The sequence below is a fragment of the Bufo bufo genome, chromosome 10 (assembly GCF_905171765.1).
Source record: "Bufo bufo chromosome 10, aBufBuf1.1, whole genome shotgun sequence".
Lineage (NCBI taxonomy): Eukaryota > Metazoa > Chordata > Amphibia > Anura > Bufonidae > Bufo > Bufo bufo.
In genome coordinates this window covers 46,455,884-46,480,393 of record NC_053398.1, presented here as the reverse complement: position 1 = coordinate 46,480,393, position 24,510 = coordinate 46,455,884, and the positions used below count along the sequence as shown (strand labels likewise).

General features: G+C 41.1%; 2 protein-coding genes across 2 annotated transcripts in view; one reads left to right on the top strand and one right to left on the bottom strand.

The window, feature by feature from the left end:
* DRD4 (dopamine receptor D4) overlaps nucleotides 1-4,340 on the top strand; it is a 63,437-nt gene extending 59,097 nt beyond the window's left edge. Inside the window, exon 4 of the mRNA XM_040409851.1 lies at nucleotides 4,131-4,340. Coding sequence (XP_040265785.1) covers nucleotides 4,131-4,333 — 203 coding nt within the window. The 3' untranslated portion in view covers nucleotides 4,334-4,340. The remainder of the gene's footprint in view (nucleotides 1-4,130) is intronic.
* Nucleotides 4,341-6,254: 1,914 nt separating this feature from the next.
* The window catches only part of DEAF1 (DEAF1 transcription factor), an 83,735-nt gene continuing 65,479 nt past the window's right edge, over nucleotides 6,255-24,510 (bottom strand). The window contains exons 9-12 of the mRNA XM_040409746.1: nucleotides 21,586-21,800; nucleotides 14,560-14,622; nucleotides 11,771-11,860; nucleotides 6,255-8,263 (exon numbers count right to left, since the gene is read on the bottom strand). Of these exons, the coding sequence (XP_040265680.1) occupies nucleotides 8,171-8,263; nucleotides 11,771-11,860; nucleotides 14,560-14,622; nucleotides 21,586-21,800 (461 nt within the window). The 3' untranslated portion in view covers nucleotides 6,255-8,170. The remainder of the gene's footprint in view (nucleotides 8,264-11,770; nucleotides 11,861-14,559; nucleotides 14,623-21,585; nucleotides 21,801-24,510) is intronic.

Sequence of the window (24,510 nt, the reverse complement as noted above, 5' to 3'; positions counted from 1 at the left end):
AAAAGCCTTCACAGTTCTGGAACAACATCCTATGGACAGATGAGACCAAGATCAACTTGTACCAGAGTCATGGGAAGAGAAGAGTATGGAGAAGGAAAGGAACTGCTCATGATCCTAAGCATACCACCTCATCAGTGAAGCATGGTGGTGATAGTGTCATGGCGTGGGCATGTATGGCTGCCAATGGAACTGGCTCTCTTGTATTTATTGATGATGTGACTGCTGACAAAAGCAGCAGGATGAATTCTGAAGTGTTTCGGGCAATATTATCTGCTCATATTCAGCCAAATGCTTCAGAACTCGGCGCTAAACGGCGCTTCACAGTGCAGATGGACAATGACCCAAAGCATACTACAAAAGTAACCAAAGAGTTTTTTAAGGGAAAGAAGTAGAATGTTATGCAATGGCCAAGTCAATCTCCTGACCTGAATCCGATCGAGCATGCATTTCACTTGCTGAAGACAAAACTGAAGGGAAAATGCCCCAAGAACAAGCAGGAACTGAAGACAGTTGCAGTAGAGGCCTGGCAGAGCTTCACCAGGGATGAAACACATCGTCTGGTGATGTCTATGCGTTCCAGACTTCAGGCTGTAATTGACTGCAAAGGATTTGCAACCAAGTATTAAAAAGTGAAAGTTTGAGTTATGATTATTATTCTATCCCATTACTTTTGGTCCCTTAACAAGTGGGAGGCACATATGCAAACTGTTGTAATTCCTACACTGTTCACCTGATTTGGATGTAAATACCCTCAAATTAAAGCTGACTGTCTACAGTTAAAGCACATCTTGTTTCTTATATTTCAAATCCATTGTGGTGGTGTATAGAGCCAAAAATGTTAGAATTGTGTTGATGTCCCAATATTTATGGACCTGACTGTATACAAGACATGATAAAAATAGAGACAAAATACATCAAGACAAATGTGTGCGGTTTACATAAGTACAAATCTCATATAAAGGGGGAGGGATGCAATAATTATACATTCCTTGACCAAGGGTAAATAGATGGTCAAACGTATCAAGTAAATGCTAGTGCATCACAATGCATAAAAATCTATACACAAAAACCATCCCTCATACAGAATGTAACATCAATCTATCACATACCCATTAATGGGGAAATCACCTCAGGAGAACTGTAACCCCAGACGCGCGTTTCAGCAAAACTTTCATCTGGTGATTTCCCCGTTATCACTAGTCCTGATGTGAAAAGCACCATGAAAGGTATGTGTATCTTGCTTTCCCCAGCCACTACCTAGTGTTGTCAGCAGTTTAGCATGATCAGAACTGCTGATGGGCTCACGTTAAATAAATATTTGCATAGTAGTGGTTAAAACAGGGGAGGTGGGAGGAAAACGTTTCCTTCAGTACCCAGCAAGCCTCGGAATAGGCATGTTGGTGAACTGGTAAGTATTCTTTTTTCTCATGTTGAGCCCTATCTAAAAAAAAATCCACCACACTGGACAACCTTGTAAAGCAGAACCTCTCTTGCTTAAAGGCAATGGACACCTTTAGGGACATTTTTCGTCTTACAAGTTTCACTTCCAGTGTGTTTGTTGACTAGAAGCCCTTATTTGTACATTCCTAGCAGCTCATAAACTCTCAATATAGCTAATTTTTTGATAAGAATGTACCTTTAATGAGTGTTTATGAGCTGTCAGCAGTTCAGAGATAAGGGTTACAGATTTAGCCGTAAGAGCAGCTTACTGAAAGTCAGAGCTACAGAAGGAAAACTGCTCAAAATGTAATAAATATCAACTGAAACAATGATTTTAGCCAAAGATCAGTAGGATACAATAATAAAAAAAAGTGTCTCCAAAGTGGCTTTCACATCTATACAGGAAAGGGTGTAGTTCTAAGTCCCCCCCTTCCAGAGTCATGTCTACCTTTGCTTAGCGGTGCAAGGAGCCTTGAACACAGGACAATCTCCAGACATGTGTCCTAGTCCACTATATGGTGCTCTTTAGGCTGTTGTAATTAAGAAGCATCTGATGGAACATGGAATGGGGGCTGTATTACTACTCCGTTGTATGAAGATTTAATATTCGTGTGCATAAGGCCCTAGTATGCCATGCAGATATCAATCATCACAGAGGGCAATGTTTACTATATATTGACTCATAACTTTATTAGGGTTTCACATGGCACCTATGTTCATTGTGTTCCATTCAGGGTGGATTTGATTTAAATCACGATTTAAATCACTAGTCAGTAAGGCTTGATTTAAATCATAGTTTTCTACATAAAGACTAATTCTTGCTGGTATAACTTAAAATATGCAAGTAGATGAAGATTTAAACAACTTTTCATATTAGTTTGATTAGGTTGATTCTGCATTCATAGGTTTGTAGAAGTTAGGATTAAGGTATTTTTCTCAACTCTGTTCATGTTATAACATTTTTGCTGTGAAGAAGAGGCATGTGATCTCTGCTGAGTCAAATTCAGTTTTGAGAACTGCAAAAGTAAACCAAGCATCTGTGATAATATCTTGTAGGCAGAGAAACTGCCCAATAATCTTACAAAAACCTCTGGAAGAGCATGACATTGTGAATGGATTAATGGAATTTATTTACCCAAAAAATTACACATATAGAAACATAGAATGTGTCGGCAGATAAGAACCATTCGGCCCATCTAGTCTGCCCAATATACTGAATACTATGGATAGCCCCTGGCCCTATGTTATATGAAGGATGGCCTTATGCCTATCCCATGCATGCTTAAACTCCTTTACTGTATTTGCAGCTACCACTTCTGCAGGAAGGCTATTCCATGCATCCACTACTCTCTCAGTAAAGTAATACTTCCTGATATTACTTTTAAACCTTTGCCCCTCTAATTTAAAACTATGTACTCTTGTAGCAGTTTTTCTTCTTTTAAATATTCTCTCCTCTTTTACCTTGTTGATTCCCTTTATGTATTTAAAAGTTTCCATCATATCCCCTCTGTCTCTTCTTTCTTCCAAGCTATACATGTTAAGGTCCTTTAATCTTTCCTGGTAAGTTTTATCCTGCAATCCATGTACCAGTTTAGTAGCTCTTCTCTGAACTCTCTCCAAAGTATCAATATCCTTCTGGAGATATGGTCTCCAGTACTGCGAGCAATACTCCAAATGAGGTCTCACTAGTGCTCTGTAGAGCGGCATGAGCACCTCCCTCTGTCTACTGGTAATGCCTCTCCCTATACACCCAAGCATTCTGCTAGCATTTCCTGCTGCTCTATGACATTGTCTGCCTACCTTTAAGTCTTCTGAAATAATGACCCCTAAATCCCTTTCCTCAGATACTGAGGTTAGGACTGTATCACTGATTCTATATTCTGCTCTTGGGTTTTTACGCCCTAGGTGCATTATCTTGCACTTATCAACATTACATTTTAGTTGCCAGATTTTTGACCATTCTTCTAGTTTTCCTAAATCCTTTTCCATTTGGTGTATCCCTCCAGGAACATCAACCCTGTTACAAATCTTTGTGTCATCAGAAAAAAGACGAACCTTACCATCGAGGCCTTCTGCAATATATATTAAACAATATGGGTCCCAGAACAGATCCCTGAGGTACCCCACTGGTAACAAGACCATGGTCTGAATATACTCTACTGACTACAACCCTCTGTTGTCTGTCCCTCAGCCACTGCCTAATCCATTCAACAATATGGGAGTCCACCTACAGCCTTATTCTACATAATTGAAAAACTAATCTTTATTTCATGATGGAATAACCTTTGGATGGTAATATATTTTCCTCAAAAAGCATTTTATATAAAAAAAATCTGATTTAAATAAAAAAAATCCGATTTAAATTTTAAAAAATCAGATTTTTTTTTGATTTTTTTTTAAAAAAATCATTGATTTTTATCCACCCTGGTTCCATTTGCAGATGCATGCAGCTGTAAAATCTACAGTCCTTCAGCTATTTTTCTGCAGGTTACAATGATGCCACATGTATATCATTATTAGTCCTGCCAGTATCACTTTCTAGAAGTTCCCTTACATTCTGCAATATCAGGCCCATGCCTATTTTTGGAGGGATCTACTTAATTTTCGGTCATGATAATATTACCTAAGCTAGTACTAAACTCATTGTTCTTGTTTTATTGTATTGAATGTATTTTATTACCTCTTTATAGGTACATTTCTCTTCTGCTGGACACCATTCTTTGTCGTGCACATCACCCGAGCGTTGTGCGAGTCCTGTTATATGCCTCCGCCGCTCTTCAGCACCGTCACATGGTTGGGATACGTCAACAGTGCCCTGAACCCGGTCATCTATACAATATTCAATACAGAGTTTAGGAACTATTTTCGCAAAGTGCTTCGATTGTGCTGCTGATCCATGGAGATGTTGGACAGCACAACACGTCCTGATGGAATCAGTGGCTCTGAACTTTACTGCGCAGTCTATATGACATGCTTCTTTTTAATCATCTGTGTTGGGACAATTTGTAGAAGAATCCAGCAGGAAATGGAGATAAATGGTCATCTTACTGCTCTAGGAATTAATTCTGGGGTTGGAAATGTTTTTTATTTAAAATGAAGAGCTAATAAAATCTGTAATAGGGTGTTCAGTAGAGATGTTGGAGGAGCAGCAGATATATAGTAGAAATGGGTCATCATGTGTCTCAGTTATCTTTGGCTGTGGTTAACCATGATAACATATATGTGGAGTTCATTGATGGGTTAAACAAGACAAGAATTACAATTAGCTTTCCATAGGTGGAAGTATGTACCAAGTTGCTTTCTCTACCGGCGTAAAACCCTTCTGCTGTGCAGAACCGGAGAGAAGACCCATTTGTTCACAACTTCATTAGTCGTCTGTTGGGGTCTTGAAAAGAACTCTTTAAAAGCTTTGTTTTGTGATGGATCATACCAGTTCTTGAGAAATGTAAGGTTGTAAACCAATGTGCTATAACCCGTGAGAAGAAAGATTTTATATAGATCAATAAAGAAATTGTTTGATATAAAGATGCCGGGTTTTATTTATGGGAGTACAAATTAAAATGGAATGTGCCAATAGGTTATAGATAAGCTGTTGTGATTTACAGCCTAAGGCTCCATTAACACGTCCGTGGTGTGTTGCGGATCCGTAACACACCCGCCCGGCACCCCTATAGAAATGCCTATTCTTGTCCGCAAGCTGCGGACAAGAATAGGACATGTTCTATCTTTTGCAGAGCTGCGGACCTGAAGATTGGGGCCGCGCTCCGCAAATGCGGATGCTGACAGCACACTGTGTGCTGTCCGCATCCATTCCGTATCCATAAAAAATGAATGGGTCCGCACCCATTCCGCAAAATTGCGGAACGGATGCGGACCCATTTGCGGACGTGTGAATGGAGCCTAAAGCAGACGTAGTAAAAGGATTTTCCCGGGATTTACATAACGATTGTCTATCCTCAGGAGTCAGTGGTCTGACACCCGGGACCCCTGCCGGTCCACTGTACGAAGAGTCCACGACGCTCCGTGAGCACTTGGGCTTCTTCCTGGGCCAAAGATCAGCAACCTCCGGCACTCCGGCTGTTCTGAGACTAGAACTCCCAGAATCCTCTTTTCACTTTTATGGGAGTTACAAGAACAGCTGAGCAAGTGCGCATGCTGGGAGCTGTAGTTTCACGGCAGCTGGAGTGCCGAAGGTTGCTGATCCCTGTCCTAGGCCATGTGACGTCACCACAAAGATTTAATCAATTTTAGGCCTATTTGATGACAGCCTCTGCAGTCAAGGTCTCTTAGTTCATCTTCTTACATAAGAATTGAAGTGATGGCCATAGTTTCCTAACTGACCATAATGCTAGAAACCAGAACACTTGTATGTGTTAGCATGAAAATAGTGACTCTACATCTAATTAAACAAAAAAAACAACACACAAACACGTGATGCAGTATGACAGTTTATTGAAATTGTATATAAAATAACTGCTTTCTGCAAAATCAAATGAATGCTTTGGGAAATATTCTAATAATCCACACGCTATGACCCACATTATTATCTCTACCAGCAAGGTATCAAAGCAGTTTTGCAATGGAAAGATGATCCAGGCCATGTATGCCACACATGAATAAAAAACACAATGCATTATGGACAAATATATTTATATATATATATATATATTTTTTTTATATATATATATATATATATATATATATTTTTTATATATATATATATATATATATTTTTTATATATATATATATATATATATTTTTTATATATATATATATATATATATATATATATATATATATATATATATATATATATATATTCCTAGTATCTATAGGATCATTTATCCCATGGCAGTGCGATATATAGTTATTAGGCTATATAAGCACTGATTGTTTTGAATTGTCCTTGCTTCCTAAATGCAAAATTAAAGTGAATCTGTCACCGCGTATCTGAATATCTCTCCAAATGATTTTCTACATATCCGTGCGGGTCTGTTTAGTAAAATGCTCTCTTTCTCCCATTCAGATTAGTGACCACATTCTGGAGAAATTCTTCCTTTTCTGATATGCAAATTAATTGCTTGGAGCAACAAGGGCATCACCGATGCACGCCATCGCACTGAAAGCCGCGCCCTTTTTTGATGCCCACCCCTCTCTCCCCCAGCTTTGAGTGACAGGGCAAGACAGTCTTAATCTTGCCTGGCCCTGTACTCACGCGTCTGTGCAATTGTCTTGGGAATCGGCACAGGCAGGCCTGTACTCTGTGCGCGCCAATCCCAGGGGCAAATGTGCAGGTGCCAGAGTACAAGGCCAGGCGAGATTACATCGCTGATGCCTGGCCCCCTGTCACTCAAAGCTGATGAGGGGCGTGGCTTTCAGTGCAACGTTGATGCCTTCATTGCAGTTAATTTGCATACCAGAAAATTCAATAATTTATCTGGAATGCGAGCACCAATTGGGGCGTCTTGCTCAGGAGAAAAGCACACATCTAACAATTTATTTGGATTGCTATGCAGGTATGTGATAACAGTGTCAATTTAAACAACTTTTAAAGCCTTCATTAAAAATGTAATACCATTTTTCTACTCGAAGTGTGTGTAATCAGTCACAGCTCTGCCCCCATTTCTCCCTCCCTTCTCTCAATTGAATAGATAGTAATGGAGAGGGGGGGGGGGGGGGGGGTTGTAGATGACAAATCAGAGTGTGGAGAGGGGACAAAGACTCCCAAGCAGCACAGCTCACATAGGCTGCAAATAGACAGTAAAGCACACACACAAGTGAGTCCGAAACTGTGCTGATACACAGGAGCTAGTGAAGTCTACAGCATCCTAGACGCACAGATCTCACAAACCAAATGTATTACTGGGAGGCACATCCCAAATAAAAAGCAATAATTCTGGAGCAGGCTACTATATCCACCCATTAACCATAGGCAGGTTGTGGTAGTAGTCTTTCGACAGACTCTTCTAGCTCCTAATTCAAGAATCAGCACATTCTTGTAAATGGAGTAAACGGTTAAGTCATTCAAATGCTCTACCCACCTCCTCCAGGGCACTACGCTAGGGATGAAGGTAAACCTGGTGATTTTACAAGGCAATTACATGTTTTAAGTGTTTTTCCCCATATACAATAAAGCTCTGCCTTTTAAAATGTAGGAACCAGCAAATCTCCAGCTCAGGAGATTGGAGATCTGCATTATGGAGTTGTCTTTGTTGCTTCTGCATCAACTTTGTCTTTGGCATTCAGTGAAAGTTATAATTCATAATCCAAACAACATAAATGTTACAATAAAGCCAACAAGAAGACGACTACGTTCACTTCATGTTTGGCCTCTACATTCTGTGTCCACATCTGACACTACTACATTTAAAATCTCTCTCTCTTTTGGCATATATCTAGCCAAATGACCTCTACAGGCACATCAGAAGTATCCCAGCCTACCTGATAAAAGTACAGAACATGTGGAATCAGAACACAAGACAATTCATTGTCAATGGTATATTATTACCATTATGTTCAAGTCTTTAAAATGCCATATAATTTACAAATTATACAAATAATATAAATAACCCAATTCAAATACTGTCAGGTTCTCCTTCTGTCTCACTAGTGATCCTTTCAGACAATTATTAAAAAACTAAAATTTAGTCTTATCTACAACTCTTTCTAGAGTGTCCACGTCATTGTGCTTGGTCAAAAAAAGGAAGACATTGTCAGAACATAGGAAGATCAGACTGGCTCCTTCTCTGTAACGTGAACATCATCGGCATGGACTGACAGGGTGGATGTCTGGCCACAAAGGTGCTGGTGATCCTTCCAGTCCTATCAAAAAGCAAATCAAGTCAAGTAAATGAAAACTGCAAGCTCTCACCAGTTATATGATGTCATACCTGCTACACAGCTTTAAACTAAGAAATGCACTCTTTCGTATATGACAGCATAAAAAAAAAGGCCACCTTGTAAATTTTACAGTAGCTGATAGTATAACTGTTACTGCAAAACATGAAAAATATCCTGGCGGCAAATATCACATCATAGGCCTTGTTCACAAAAAGTTTAGGTGGCGTCTACAATGTAGCGCAGAAATACGCCGCAAAAACACGGTACAAAAATTGTTAAACGCTACGGACTCCTTTGGAGGCATTTTTTTCACTAATGCATTTTGGGCTAAAAATAATTTTTTAAGTTGGTCTTTATTTAAAAAAATTAAAAATAAATAAAAATCTCAGTTTTTCCTCGACAGCTTTCACTTTCACTAGTGCTAGACTATTGTTCTCTGTCAGGGAGCTGCTGTGACCGCTCTGTAGCCCTCAATTCTGAACACCCGACAGCTCATAGTCACTCATTATAGCTAAATTCTTATCAAGCCGATAAGAATATGGCTTAAAGGGAGTCTGTCACCTCTTTTTCACCAATATATTTAAGAGCACTGTACCACAGAAGATTGCATACACATTCCAAGTATACCTGTGTGTACTATGTGTCTGTATTCCATGTCCAGGAAAAGCACTTTTAGGGTCCATTCACACGTCCGTAAGTGTTTTGCGGATCCGCAAATTGCGGATCCGCAAAACACGGACACCTGCAATGTGCGATCCGCAATTTGCGGATCCGCACATCACAGACACTATAATAGAAAATGCCTTTTCTGGTCCGCAATTGCGGACAAGAATAGGACATGTTCTATTTTTTCCAGGAACGAAATTGCGAATCCCGAAAAAACGGATCCCGAAAAAACAGATGCGGATCCCGAAAATGCGGATGCGGATCCAGGAAATGTGGATTTGTATCCGTTCCAGCCCCATTGAAAGTGAATGGGTACGCAAATTGCAGAACGAATGCGGACCCAAATTACGGACGTGTGAATGGACCCTTATTCTGCTGGAAAACAGCTCCCAAGTGCCCAAAGCAAACCAGACTGAAGAGGGGAGGGCTGCTTTAGCTGCTCATATCTTAGAATTGGTACCAACTAGATATACAGGTGAAACTCGAAGAATTCGAATATCGTGCAAAAGTCCATTTATTTCAGTAATGCAACTTAAAATTAGAATATTGTGAAAAGGTTCAATATTCTAGGCTCAAAGTGTCACACTCTAGTCAGCTAATTAATCCATACCCCCTGAGCAAAGGGAACCTCAAAATTGTGACTTTGGGGTTTTCATAAGCTATAAGCCATAATAATCCAAATTATAACAAATAAAGGCTTGAAATATCTCGCTTTGCCTGTAATGAGTCTCTCATGTGTTAGTTTTACCTTTTAAGTTGCATTACTGAAATAAATGAACTTTGCACGATATTCTAATTTTTCGAGTTTTACCTGTACCTGCCCTTGTTTGAAAGCTGGCATTCCAACCTTTCAAACTATAACAGAAACACAGCATTGTATCCACTATATCAGAAGATATAGCCGTTAGAAATCGAGTCAGGCGTGAAAGCTGTTTTTACTTTCACTTTCAGCTGGGCACTTGGGAGTAGTTTTTCCTGGACATGGAATACAGACACATAGTACAGACAGGTATGTTTGGAAAGTGTTTGCAGTCTTCTATGGGGCAGTGTTGTTAGTTATATTGGTGACAATGAGGTGACAGACTCCCTTTAAACAAGTGTTTATGAGCCGTTAGGAAAGTACAGGTAAGGACTAAGGATCAGTCAGAGCAGCTCCTTAACGGATTCACTGTGAGGCAGAGAGAAGTAGTCTGTATATGTAGTGAATATGCAAGCTGTACAGAAAAAACTGTTTAACTTTTTTTTTTATATAAAGACTAATTGAAAAAATATATATATTTGGGCTCAAAATAAGTAAAATACAATAATAAAAATAATTGTTTCCAAAGGTGCCCATAGCTCTAGCTCCAGGACCCTTTGAATGTCAAAAAATATGTGAATTCTTTATTCACCCAGCATAGAGACGTTTTGAGTCTGAATCTTTCTCAAGCAATATAAAAGGATTGCCACGCATTTTCCTTTTTTGATTAATCTAATTTACACCACCTATTTGTTGTCCAAAGATGCACCAAAATGTTGGTGTGTTATTAGTGCACATTTAAAGTGTAACTGCCGATCTATTTCTATTGGTGTAATGTACAGGGGCAGTGATACTGACCATTTTTGTAATATACTTTAATAACTGAAATCATACATTTCTATTAGAAAAATAGCTCTGAAGTGGCCCATTCTGAGCCTTAGCGACGCTCCTCTGTCTTCTGTTTACATAGAAAATGTCAGTGTCAGCAAGTCTCCACAGTTATGTAAACAGAAGACAGAGGAGCGTCGCTAAGGCTCAGAATGGGCCACTTCAGAGCTATTTTTCTAATAGAAATTTATGATTTCAGAAATTAAAGTATATTACAAAAATGGTCAGCATCACTGCCCCTATACATTACACAAATAGAAATAGAATGGTACCGCTACTGAAACGTCCATGACTTAGGTGCGTAAAACATTTACTAAATTATGAGTAAAGTAAGTAACAGTAACCAAAGCCGTTAACATATGAGCCAGCTCCCCAACGATCAGTTCCCAACATGACAACTGGCTGACGCCCATATGATAGAGGTGGTGGTAGCAAGACACATCTTACCCCGATTATGTCCTCAATGGAACTGAGCTCTTTGTTACATATGTTTTGTAGCCTCCTGGGACCTCCTAAAGGTCTTCAGTGTGCAGTAGGCATGTACAGTTACTTCAGATCTCAGGAATGTTGCCAGGTACAACTAACTAACTATATTGCAAGGTATTAAAAAGGTAAAGAACCGTTAAATACCTTGCTACACAACATCTTAAACATTTATCCACAGAATATACCAAAAATGTCTGATAGGTGCAGGTCTCAGAAGTGGGACCCGCATCTAGCTTCAGAACGCCCCAAATAACGGTCAAACTTCGAAGGCGGCATCACACGTGCCCGCCTCTCTCCATTCACTTCTATGGGAGTCATGGCGCACTTGCTGAGCCATCTTCCATAAAAGTGGATGGAAAGAGTTGCGGCCACCTTTCCATTCATTCCCTGTCTGGATGTGGAAGCCAACTGCTGCCTGACCTAGTGGGATAGGGATCAGGGAACTCCTGTTCTTGAGACACAATTGGTGCAGGTGCCACAGAAGGGACCTGCATCTATCCACCACTTACTGCATATCCTGTGGAATACCCCTTTAAGAATAAAGCTTGCTGATCCCATGTAGGTCATTGCCTCTTTATACAACCTTGTTCTTGCTTTAGCTGTACATTATATTCCCTGTCCCTTAGGTTCTTTTGTGAATGTTCATATAGCATTTGGATGAAGCTTGTCAAGTAACAAGGGCTCTTACAGACACTTGAGACAGTTCCTACCTTACGCTGGCAGAAGATGGAGCAGTAATTGACTTTGTGGCAGCCAGTGCATTCGTTAAGAGCTTCTCTGCCGCAATTAACGCAGGATTGCTGAAGGAGACCAGAGTAGCGTTAGAGACACAATGTCACCATAAGAATACATTTCTCAGCATTGTATGAATAGGACATCGAACATAATGGAATACGAGTGTCCTACAGACAATGAAGTCAGAAAGTCTACTGTGTTACTAATATCTACCCTACTTCCATGTACAAGCCTTCACAAAAGAAGTGAGCCTACGTTACAGTGCGAAATCCAAGTTCTCACTGTCCAGTGCACAAAGCCCCACCACGACTACAAAGATCATGAGTTGGGACCCCTACAGATTCTCAAAACTGTGTCTGCCGTGATCTGTATGGCCAGTGCTGGTCCGCCATTTCACAGTGCATTGGAAATATAGTATATAGTAAAACAACATGAGGTTTGGACTGGTACGGCACATTTAGTTTTTCCGTTAGGCACTTCACATTAGTGTGCCATTACATGAGTATTCTGGACCTTCTTCATGTCAAAATGAGTATTAAGTCAGATTGCCCCTTTAATGGGGTTGTCCAGCCAGTAACAAAAAAAATAAAAAATGTCAAAATGGCATAAAAACTAAGAAAAGAAGTGATACACACCGCATCACTACCTTGCCACTTCCATTCCAACCCTTTCCATGTCCCCACACACAGGAAATGACTGCTCAGACAATCACTGGTTGGGGCCGTTCACTTTTACAGCCGATGACCGTCTGAGCGATTATTTTCTATGTGCAGAGAGGGTCATGGAAATAGTGGGGACCAGCGCTGGGGGATTGGTGAATTATCACTTTTTTACGTCATTTTAACCCTTTTATAAAAAAAAATTATACCATGTGGACAACCCCAATTCCTTTTCATTTCCCTGCAACATGTAAGTGCAGTGGGAAAAATATAAGGAACAAATACTCCTTTCCCTTCCCCTACATAGGAGTAAAGAGGGAAGGGCATCTAGTAGCCCAGGGCAGAAGACACTCAAAGACTACAATTTCACATGAGTGCTTTCAGTTCGGGAAACACTCTGTGCGAGGGCTGGATTTCCCGGACTGAACACTGCTCCTCTGGCTGGGATATAAAGAATCATGAATCAGATCATTTTTATTGTTAATAATAAATTAGATCAACAGTAATAAATCACAAGCGGTACAAGTAATACAGATATCATCATCAAAAGAGTACCACATATATATATATATATATATATATTCACAAATCCATTGCAAGTATTGTAAACCATTACAAATGTTTTACACATTAATTCCACCCCCAACCATAAGTATTACCTACCCTACCCCCCTTCCGCCAACCCCCCCACTCCAGCATTGGTAGGACAAACTGTAATTATCTAGAAAGACCAACAGTCCCCAACCAAAGACCCCACAATGTATCAAACTTATGAGGACACCCTCGTTTCAAGAATACTGCTTTCTCATACATGAACATAGTATTAACTTTACTATGAAATTCCTCCATCCTTGGGGGGGAGACGATTGAATCCAATGAAGAGCAATACGTTTCCTGGCTACATATAATAACCTCCCTATTTCTGTCCTACCCACCTCATCTACACCAACATCCGCCATATAACCCAAGATACAAACTTTAGGTTCACGAGGAACTCTTATTGAGAAGACTGAATTATTTCCAATACATTCGTCCAAAACTCATCCAACCTTGGACAGAACCACAATATATGTATTAAATCTGCTGAATCCATAGGACATCTTGGACATGTAGCATCCACTCTGACACCAATTCTTTTTAAAAACACTGGGGTTTTGGAAACCCGGTGTATAATAAAGACTTGTGATAGTTTGCCACTATAAAGAATCATAATGATTTCTTCCTGCCTGACCGGGGGTCTACTGTACTTAGAGGACGCTGTGACTACAGTCCAGTAGACCCACAGTCAAGCAAGTCCTAACCTCAGAGGAGCAGTGCTCTGTCTGGGAAATCCAACCCTCACATAGAACGGGTTTCCTGGACTGAAAACCCTGTGAAACTGACCTTACTCTTCTCAAATTTTTAAAAAAACATGGAATGCCTCGGTGAAGTCTTATAATATCATTATCATTTCCACCAGATCGAGAGCTGCATACGAGGCGATAACGGCTTTCTAGTTTCTCCGCTATTTCCAGACATTCATCCATGTAGCAAGAACCAATTACGGAAGAAGAAAGAAAATCGAGGAAGATGCTAATTATACCAGAAAGACGAGAATAACACCTCTGCATGCCCTTAAAAAAAAGTCGTAATTCGAAAACCAACTAGAAGTAATACAACAGTAAGTGTATTCCAAAGACCACCACAGTATGAAGACATTCAAGGAGCGTGATGAGCAGACGCATAACATGGGGGGCGGGGGGGGAAGAGTGTGAAGGAGAGGAAATAAAACTCCTTAAAATAGTGAGAGGTAATGAGATGCAGAGCGAGAGAGGAGGGAGGTGCGACTCGGCTGTGACGATACATTCATAAATCTGTCACACTTTGCTTTTTGTTGCTTGAACATACATTATACAGGACATATAGGACGCATGGCCTCTAAAGATAGACTGAGCATTAATATTCAAAAAACGTGCGGAATTCTTCAGGAGCAGCACAATTATCATGGATCTAGATCGGGAACATATGACAGCATGGAACCCAAGGGTCCTGCTGAAAAATAGCATGTCAGATTGGAATAGTGACACATGCACGATACACATATAAGTCTAAGTGCAAGCGCTTACCCGAAGTAAAATTTCGTGTTTGCCATCCATGTCCTCTGTCTGCTGGAAGAGATGACTTGGGAACTGCAGGAAAAGAAACCCAACGGGTAAAGTTAATGAGTGAAATCTGTTAGCTGCTTGCTTTCTGGCCAAAGTCATAACTGGAGTGTTAAAGGGGTATTCCGAATTTTTTGTGGTGAACCCATAAAAGGTGTACTAGGTGGGGGTCCCGTCACTGGAAACTTCGCCTATCCGATGGACAAGTAAAGCCAAGAACTTTGAATTAGCAAACAGATCTACGGGACCCCCAACCCACAAAACATTTATTCTATATATATAATCTTCTAAAGGGATTGCCCCATTACAAACAAACACTGACACCGCTGAGAGAAGAGGGGACCTGTGTGCACCCCTCTAAGTGGAGCGGCTGGCACACATGTCCACTGCCGCTTTATTCTAGTCTATTGGTTTGCTGGACATGGTCGTGCACAAGGTAGTCCCATAAACCTGAATGGAGGGACAGCACGAATGCCTGACCACCAGTCCATTTAAAAAAATGGAACACAAGGTCCCCGTTCTCTTGACCAGCAGGGTTCCATTCCCCCACCAATTGAGACACTTTCCCCCTATCCTGTGCATAGGAAATAATTGTAATGGGACAAACCCTTTAAAAGCACTGTCCTCTCATCAGAAAAAGTTTACATTATTGTATGGGCAGGATTCAAGCAATTCACCCACAAGAGTCTGCTCTGTCCTCCAATCATATCACTGGGACAATGCGAGGTGTCCCTCAACAGAACAATGTTCAGTCCGCCAGTGACCTGGCTTACACTTCTGGTAACGCCACCCCCTTACGCAGAACATGAATGTGTGGGAGACATCGGGATACAGTGCACCATCAATACAAGGACATCAAGATAAGAAGCTATCCTTGCCCTCTCAGATGACATCAAAATGACTTGCCAACTGATGGCACAGGGCTGGCATAATTCTGTAATATATAGCCATTTTCTGATACTCTTTAAAGGGGTTGTCTCACTTCAACAAGTTAATAAAGTTAATCCAAGCCACTTACTAATGTATTGTGATTGTCCATATTGCTTCCTTTGCTGGTTTGATTCATTTTTTTCATTGCATTATACACTGCTTGCATCCATGGTTACAACCTGTAATCCAGCAGCGGTGGCCGTGCTTTCACATTATAGAAAAATGCGCTGGCCTCTCTGATGTCTAGGACTAAAGATGAGCGAAGTATTGAAAAATTCTATTCAACTTCTTCACCAAATTTTAAAAAGCAAAGTGCATTTCTTTGTAAGTAGGGGATGTCATTGTACCCCTCAGATGCCGCATTCATCGTTGATTGCGGCATCTGACATTAATATTAAAGTGTAAAAAAAATAAAATGATACTTACCTCCTTATCCATTTGATCGCGAAGAGCTGGCCGCCGCCATCTTGATTGAAGATCTGGCGCGAAATCTCATGTGGCCTGTAGTGATGTCATACATCACCGTGCACAGGATTTCATGCAGGATCTTTAATCAGGATGAAGGCGGCCGGGTCTTCGCACTCATATGGATCAGGCAAGTATGATTTTTCTTTATTTTTTTACCGCCATTTCAGGTAAAATCGATTAGTTGGCACAAAGAACGAGGAAATTCGGCTTTGCAGCTAAATCGAATTTTCCCTGAAACTCGGATCGAAGTCCACTTCGTGGACTTCAATTCGCTCAGCACTATCTGGGAGCATGGGAATGCGCATAGGCCTGCACTCCTTATAGTGTGCAAGCACGGCCACTGCTGATGGATTGCAGGGTGGTCGTAATCATGGAAACGAGCAGTGTATAATGTGATGGAAAAATGAATCAAGCAAAGGAGGCAATATGGACAATCACAATACATTAGTAAGTACCTTGTATTAACTTCCACTACATGATAAATGCTATTTGCTGAAGTGAGACAACCCTTTAATCCTTGCAGCGCCTGTAAGAGAAGAGTCATGCATTTCTTGTCATAGGAGCAATGATAGCAGTAGCCATCGCTCAACCTCATACTGTGGGGGTAATCGCTGCATTTAGAAGAAGTGCTTCAACTTCACTTAATGAGCAGCTAACTGTGGGGAAGGAACTATTCCTTCCTGACCATCTGCTGCTCCTCAGAACTTGAAAATGTGTCTTAAAGGGGTTATCCAAGTTATATTTATTGATGACTAGTGTTGAGCGAACTTGTGTTTTGAGTTCGGCGTCTAATGTTAGAGTTCAGGTTATCGAAGTATCCCGTTATGGATTCTAAATTCCGTTATGGTCCATGGTAGCGGAATCCATAACGGGATACTTCGATAACCCGAACCCGAACTTTAGACGCCGAACTTAAAACACACGTTCGCTCAACACTATTGATGACCTATCCTCAGAATAGTTCATGAATATCAGATCGGCTGGGGTCCGACACCTGGCACCCCCGCCGATTAGCTGTTTGAGGATAGGTCATCGATAAATATAACTTGGACAACCCCTTTAACGCTTTATTCATACAGTCAGTGATGTATGGATTTAGAGAAGGATGGGAGTTATGGCCCTCTTTGTACATTTTGTAGAATCTATGGCTGGCAACAGTACCTTGGCAATAATGGCCATAATGTGCACTGCGGGATACAGGGTTTTGAAGGTACGTCTGGCCAGGACGTGTCCAAGAAAGAGGGGTGTCTTAAAAGTGTCCACCACAGCAGCAAAGTCTGAATGGCTATAGTAACAGATTACCTTGCTGACGCCTATGCTTGGCCATACAGATTCTAAGTTCTCCAGTTCTCTCCTCTGTCTTTCTCCTCCTCTTTCTGATGATCTTGCAGTAATTCACACAGAGATCTGTTGGTCTCTGGAACTTGAGGCCTAAAAAGAAGGAGCATGAGGCAACAGCTTCCTCCCTCTTTGAATTCTCTCCTAAGACTAACTAACTCACTGAGATGGGAGTGGATCCTGGATCCTCACCCAACCTCCTGGAAAAGGGCTGAACCAGGATGGTTAACCCTTGGTGTGCCATCCATACATGGCTATGCTGGGGTATAATCCATAACATGACAATACATAACATTACATAATATTAAATAAACTATTTGCAGATGCCCCCTTCCTGGTTTTGGCTCACAATTACTGATGGAAATCACTGACTATGTTAACAAGGCTCAAACTACTACATGCTGCTCTCTGTAAGGGCAGGAAAACAGAAAAGACAATCTCCCTTTAAAGGATCTCTGCAGCCAATGCTAGAGGGAGCTTAGTAGCGTCCTGTATACTTAATACTCCGAGTTCTATAATAAGATGTAGGGTGCATTGTGCTCCTAGCTTGAGAGGGTTTGTCCTTCACTTGTGTCCGAATCTGCATGCAGATTAACAACACAATTCTGAGGGGAAGTCAGATTTAGGGTGGGTTAACATCACGTTTTATGCCTCCGTTTGATGTACACGTTAGAAAAAAAAACAAAAACGCAGCACACAACGTTCTTGTATCCTGCACAGTCCGTTAAAAAAAAGTATACTTTTTTTTTTTTACAATGGAACAGATGACTGCAGTATGGTATCAGTCTGAAGCATCTGTTTAACATATACGTTTTTTTGTATACGTTAAACAAACCCAGCCTTTAGGAACTCTATTCAAATCTGCCTAGTGAGGTGGCCCTCATGGTCTCTGCATAAGGGCTGTATTACACCGACAGATTATCTGACCAATTTCTGTCCAATCAGACCAATAGTTGGTGTGCATAACAAAAGATCCGCGTGCGTAAGCGGCCATCTGACCAATGATTGGTCAGAAAATCTGTGGGTTAGAAAATGGCGTTTGGGACTTTAGATAACAGGACAACTCAGGGACTTCTAAATTAGATATAAGCGATGTTAGAGATAATAAAAAATGTTTCCTGGAAAACAGTATAAAGACTGTGTGGCTGTGTGCGACAATGTAACACTGAGCAGTAACGTAATAAAACAAGCGACCAGCCAAGAGAAAGGATTTGGCTGCCCCTGTCCTGGGACCGGACTGGCAGCCAGCAAACTCTGACCGCAGAGACCTTATACTGGAGGGACGCTCAGGGTCCGACAGACAACAGTGTATGGGAAACAATCTCTTCCACCACTAAGTATTTGCAGCAGGTTTCAGCCGCAGTGGGACCTGTCTGTCCTATAAGAAGATTATGGATTTAATTACAGATCATCTCGCTGACCTGTGTCATAGGCACGGTGTGGGCTGCTGCAGCCAGTAATGTCACAGTGCACACTGTTCTGGATAAGGGGTTACAACCTCTGGACCAGGCATTTAGCAACAAAAAAAAAGATCCATAAGAAATACACAGAGCAGTTACAAGGAGGGGGTAGCAGACATTCAGACGTCAGATCACATCTTCTTTATTAGTCACACACTTTGATTTCTTTTACTAAAAGTTCAGGCACCAAAATGACATCATATTTACCAATTATATTATTGCTAAACAGTCTTAGGAATTTCATAGATGCAATTGGAGGAAAAATATTTTAAAGGGATCTTCCGGAAAAGTGAAAAATTATTTTTCAGTATATGTTCTGTATCTATTCACTACATTGAATGCAGTCATAGAATTCATTAACTCTGTCCGGGTCACTTGATGGACACACAGGGGCACAACAAAGCATCACCTTTAGGCCTCATGCACAAGGCCGTACCCGTTTTGTGGTCCGCAAAAAAAAAAAAAAAAGGATACTGGCCATGTGTGTTCCATAATTTCCCGTTCTGCATGTCCTGCCCTATGTTAAAATTGCTTGTCCGCAAAATGGACAAGAATTTGACATGTTCTATTTTTCTTACAGGGCAATGGAACGGACATATGGATGCAGACAGCACACGGTGTGCTGCACGCATTTGTTGTGGCCCCTTGAAATTAATGGATCCGCATCCGATCTGCAAAAAAAAAAAATGCAGATCAGATGTGGACCTAAAATAGGTTCGTTTTTTTTTTTTTTGTTGCACTAATGAAGTTGTCCAGATTTTTTTAAGTGATGGCCTATCCTCAGGATAGGCCTTCACTAGCTGAACCGCTGGGGTCAGAGACCCCGCACCCATGCAATAAGTTGTTTGGGTGTAGCTCCAGCGCTGAAAATGAGCACCAAAATGACATGGCTCCGTCAGCTGTGTAATGTAGGCTAGTACTTCAGCACTTGCTCTCATTAACGTCAATGGGAGCGAAGCTGCAGTGATGAAGTGTGTGTGCGCTACAAAGTGGACAGAGCTGTGTTGTTCCGATGCAAACTTCCAAATGTGGAAGCGACACTTGAACAGCTGATTAGCAAGGGGGCAGGGTGTGGGATCCCTGCCAATCAGTTAGTGAAGGCCTATCTTGAAGATAGGTCATCACGGTAAAAAGTTGCACAACTCCTTTCAGCAGTATGGGGCCTTATTTTTTTGGGCAGTGTTTTGTGGTGCAACTTTTATAAAAAAAACTTTTTAGGGAGTCTGGATAGAAAAAAGCAGTAACTTTGCCATTGTTTTTTACATATTAAATGTATACTATTCACTATGAGAAATAAAATAAGATTATCTTTATACTATAGGCCAGAATGATTACAGCAAAGCTAAATAAGTATAGGTTTATTACACGATAAATAGTACAGTCCATGCGGTCTGCAAACCACGGATCCACAAAATACAGACACCGGTTGTGTGTGCATGCCACATTTTCCTAATAGAACTGCCTACTGGTAAACTGACAAGAATAGTGCGGTCTGCATTTTAAAAATTTGACTGGGTCTGTGAGCGATCCACAAAAAATGCAGATTGGACACGGACCAAAAATACGGTCGTGTGCAAGAGGCCTTAATCTTGCCGCTTTCCAAGAACCACAACCTTTTTTTTTTTTTGCGATACTTGTAACTAAAAGATGGATTTACACTGATACACAGATATTTGGGCATATTATCCGGAACAAACTTTCCTGACAATCTGCCAGTCTAAATGTGCCGCTGATCACCCAATGAATGAGCGAAATGCTTGTCTATTGGGTGATCCAGTTGTTTGTGCAGGCATCACCAATCATCAGTTCTGGGCAGCGATGCCAGAAACCATGTAGCTGTATGAGGATGAGCGATCCCTCGTCCTCATACTGTGGAGATGATCGCTGCATATAAACCGAACGAGCAGCTGACTGTTGGGAAGGAACGTGTAAACCCACCTTAACTGATTAACTTTTCTTTTTTTGGGGGGTGGTGGTGGGAGTTAAAGTTATCTACAAGTCTGAGAAACTTTGAAGGAGGCATGTCGTCAGTACTTGACTAGCCAGAACCGGCATTTTAAAAACTTCCAACCATGGGAGGTTTTCTTGAGCAACAGTGTCAAGAGTATACCGTGAATGGTGGGATTTAGAAAAAAAAATAAACATTCAACCAAAGGGGATCCCGTGGATAAAAACAACTTGTTGAAGAAAGGGATCAGATGATGACATCAAGGCAGAAGGACACTTTCAGCAGAGAATGCACCATCTCACAAGGGTTGTATAGTTGTGGATTGGTTTGAGGAACAAGACAGCAAGTTTTCCTTGCTTCCCTGACCATCGCAGTCTCCATATTGTAATGTTAGAAAGCATCTCTGGGATGAGGTAGAACAGGCTGTTCACAGCATGTAAGTACCTCTGGCCACCTCCTAATGGAATGTATGTCATGACGAAGTGCTGCTGTTCTGACGGTCTCTAATAAAGTGGTCATATTATATATTTTTTCAACCATTTTTTTTTTTTCAAGGTAGACATTTTTTCTAATAAACCTTTTCAAACTGTATTACATTTATTATTATTTTGTCCCATTGGGGGACTTCACAATTCGACCTTCTGATCGGTTTTATGATGCTTTGGTATACCTGGCAGGCATCCGGCTGCCATCGCAACCTACTGACGTCACAGAGCACTGATGAAGTGACAGAGGGCACCTCCTCCCTCTATCTAACCACCTAGATTCCATGGTTATCATTTACAAGGGCATTAAAGGGGTTAAAGTGGATCGGAGTTTGTCCTTTTCTTGGAAATCCTGTCTTACCTCCTTCCTCTCAGCGGCGGCTGCTGCCTCGTTTTTGGCCTGCTCCACGTAGGCTTTCAGCTGCTGTGCAGTACTGAGCAAAGAATTCACCATCTCTTCCAAATACAGCCAAGGTCTCTGTTGCTCCGACACCTCCAACCCATTTACCACTCCAGATGAAGCCTCTTTTGTGGGAATACTGGGTGCTAGTGCCAGCGCTGGAAGTGAGGACAACACTGTATGCAAATAGAAAACAGCAGAATGAGTGGAACATTGACTTCTAGAGTTGTTCCCATGAACTCTACACAACACTAACAAAAGTGGCTAAATATTACAGAATGAACTCCACAAAAAGCATTAGTAAACATTGACTGAGCATCGATGTTTTAAATACAGTGGAGTTACAGCCTGGTAACCATTTCAACAAGCCTTCTAGTCCAGATCACTCTTGCCAATATTCTTGTCTTCCTTGTTTCTACATTTCTTTGGTTGCCTCACTATCAAGCAGCAATTACAGATTGATCAAATGCCAATGCTGCTGTGATTACATGACTTTATATACAGAGAGCTTGATATTTCCCGTTTACAGCAAATATTAATGGGAGCTGTTGGAGTGTTTGAAAAAAAAATAAACAAAAAAGCACAAATGTTCTAAAAAAATTAAATAAATTAAAAACAGTACTAACGTCTTCAATCATAGAAAGATTGACAGCTATTATTTCCTTATTATTTTTCTCTTACCATAAATATATGATTATCCTAGGCATGTTTAAATTCACTTACATCCTCTGTTGATCTAGCACAGTTTTTGTTTACAGGCTGCTAGTGGTATTACTGCTTGGCACAAGACCACTGAAGCCACTGCCTGGCTGTGGTCGGGGACCACCAAATTATCTGCATTGGATCATTATTTTAGAAGATTAGCGTCTCTCTCTCTTTTTTTTTTAAACCCATTTCGAGAGAACCTGTCACCATAAAATGCAGTGCAATCTGCAGGCAGCCTGTCTGTTATAGAGCAGGAGGAGCTGAGCAGATTGGTTTTGTGGGAAAAGATTCTACTCCCTTTCTAAAGCTCAAGATGGCCCATTCGGCTATTATCAATGAATGATAGCATTCTCTGTGTAAGGCCTCTTGCTCACGAACATTTTTTTTCCCGTTTATGTTCAGTTTTTTGCGTTCCGTATACGGAACCATTCATTTCAATGGGTCCGCAAAAAAACGGAATGTACTCCGTATGCATTCCGTATTTCCGTTCAAAGATAGAACATGTCTAGGAATTTTAATAAACAGCAAACTAAGCTGCAAAAACCAGTGTCAGGCAGCTGCCGCCAAGGCCAATAAGACAATGGGTTGCATCAAAAGGGGCATAGATGCCCGTGATGAGAACATAGTCCTGCCACTTTACAAATCATTAGTCAGACCACACATGGAGTACTGTGTACAGTTCTGGGCTCCTGTGAACAAGGCAGACATAGCAGAGCTGGAGAGGGTTCAGAGGAGGGCAACTAAAGTAATAACTGGAATGGGGGGACTACAGTACCCAAAGAGATTATCAAAATTAGGGTTATTCACTTTAGAAAAAAGACGACTGAGGGGAGATCTAATTACTATGTATAAATATATCAGGGGTCAGTACAGAGATCTCTCCCATCATCTATTTATCCCCAGGACTGTGACGAGGGGACATCCTCTGCGTCTGGAGGAAAGAAGGTTTGTATACAAACATAGAAGAGGATTCTTTACGGTAAGAGCAGTGAGACTATGGAACTCTCTGCCTGAGGAGGTGGTGATGGTGAGTACAATAAAGGAATTCAAGAGGGGCCTGGATGTATTTCTGGAGTGTAATAATATTACAGGCTATAGCTACTAGAGAGGGGTCGTTGATCCAGGGAGTTATTCTGATTGCCTGATTGGAGTCGGGAAGGAATTTTTTATTCCCCTAAAGTGGGGAAAATTGGCTTCTACCTCACAGTTTTTTTTTTTGCCTTCCTCTGGATCAACTTGCAGGATGACAGGCCGAACTGGATGGACAAATGTCTTTTTTCTGCCTTATGTACTATGTTACTATGTATTATTGCATGCAAATCATGTTCCGTGGCTCCATTCAAGTCAATAGGGCTGTAAAAAAACCGGAACGGATACAGAATGCATCTGTATGAACCATCTATTGAAAATTTTATACCCAGCCTAATTTTTCTATGTAATTACTGTATATGCCATGCTTCCGTTCTGAAAAAAACAAACAAAAAAACGGAATCCAAATGGAAAAAACGGAACGGCAAAATGGAATGGAGGCGGAAACACTACTGAAACAAAAAACGGATCTGTTTAATACAGACCTCAAAACACTCAAAAAGCCATACGGTCGTGTGCAAGAGGCCTAAGGGTGTATATATAGAAAGCAGTCATGGCTCCCATGTACAACTGAACTTTAAAATTATCTTAGCAATCTCTGTAGTGGAAATCAGCAGGGAGGAAGTAAAGGGCTACTAAGGCTAGTAATTTTAGTTTCCTCCTATACTTGGAGTGTGCGGCAGATTCTAAATTAGAAATTTGAAATTACATCAGTGGAGATGCACTTAAAAGGGGTATTCCTATCACATACAATGGGGTCATATTGCTAGGATATGCCCCCATTGTCTGATAGGTGCGGGTCCCACCTCTGGGGTGGACAGAAAGGATTTCCCGGGGCTGCTCCCATAGAAGTGAATGCTACCATTCATTTCTATGGGGCAGACGGAAATAGCAGAGCCAGCGCTCTGCTATTTTCGTCGGCCCCATATAAATGGATAGAGGTCGGCTGCACATGCGCAGTGCGCCCTTTATTCATTTCCCCGCTCCGTTCTCATTGTAGGTGCAGCTCCTAGAGGTGGCGATATCCTAGCAATATGCCCCCATTGTCTGAGATATCATTTTTACCACCTTAAAGGCATTTTGCTATCGCAA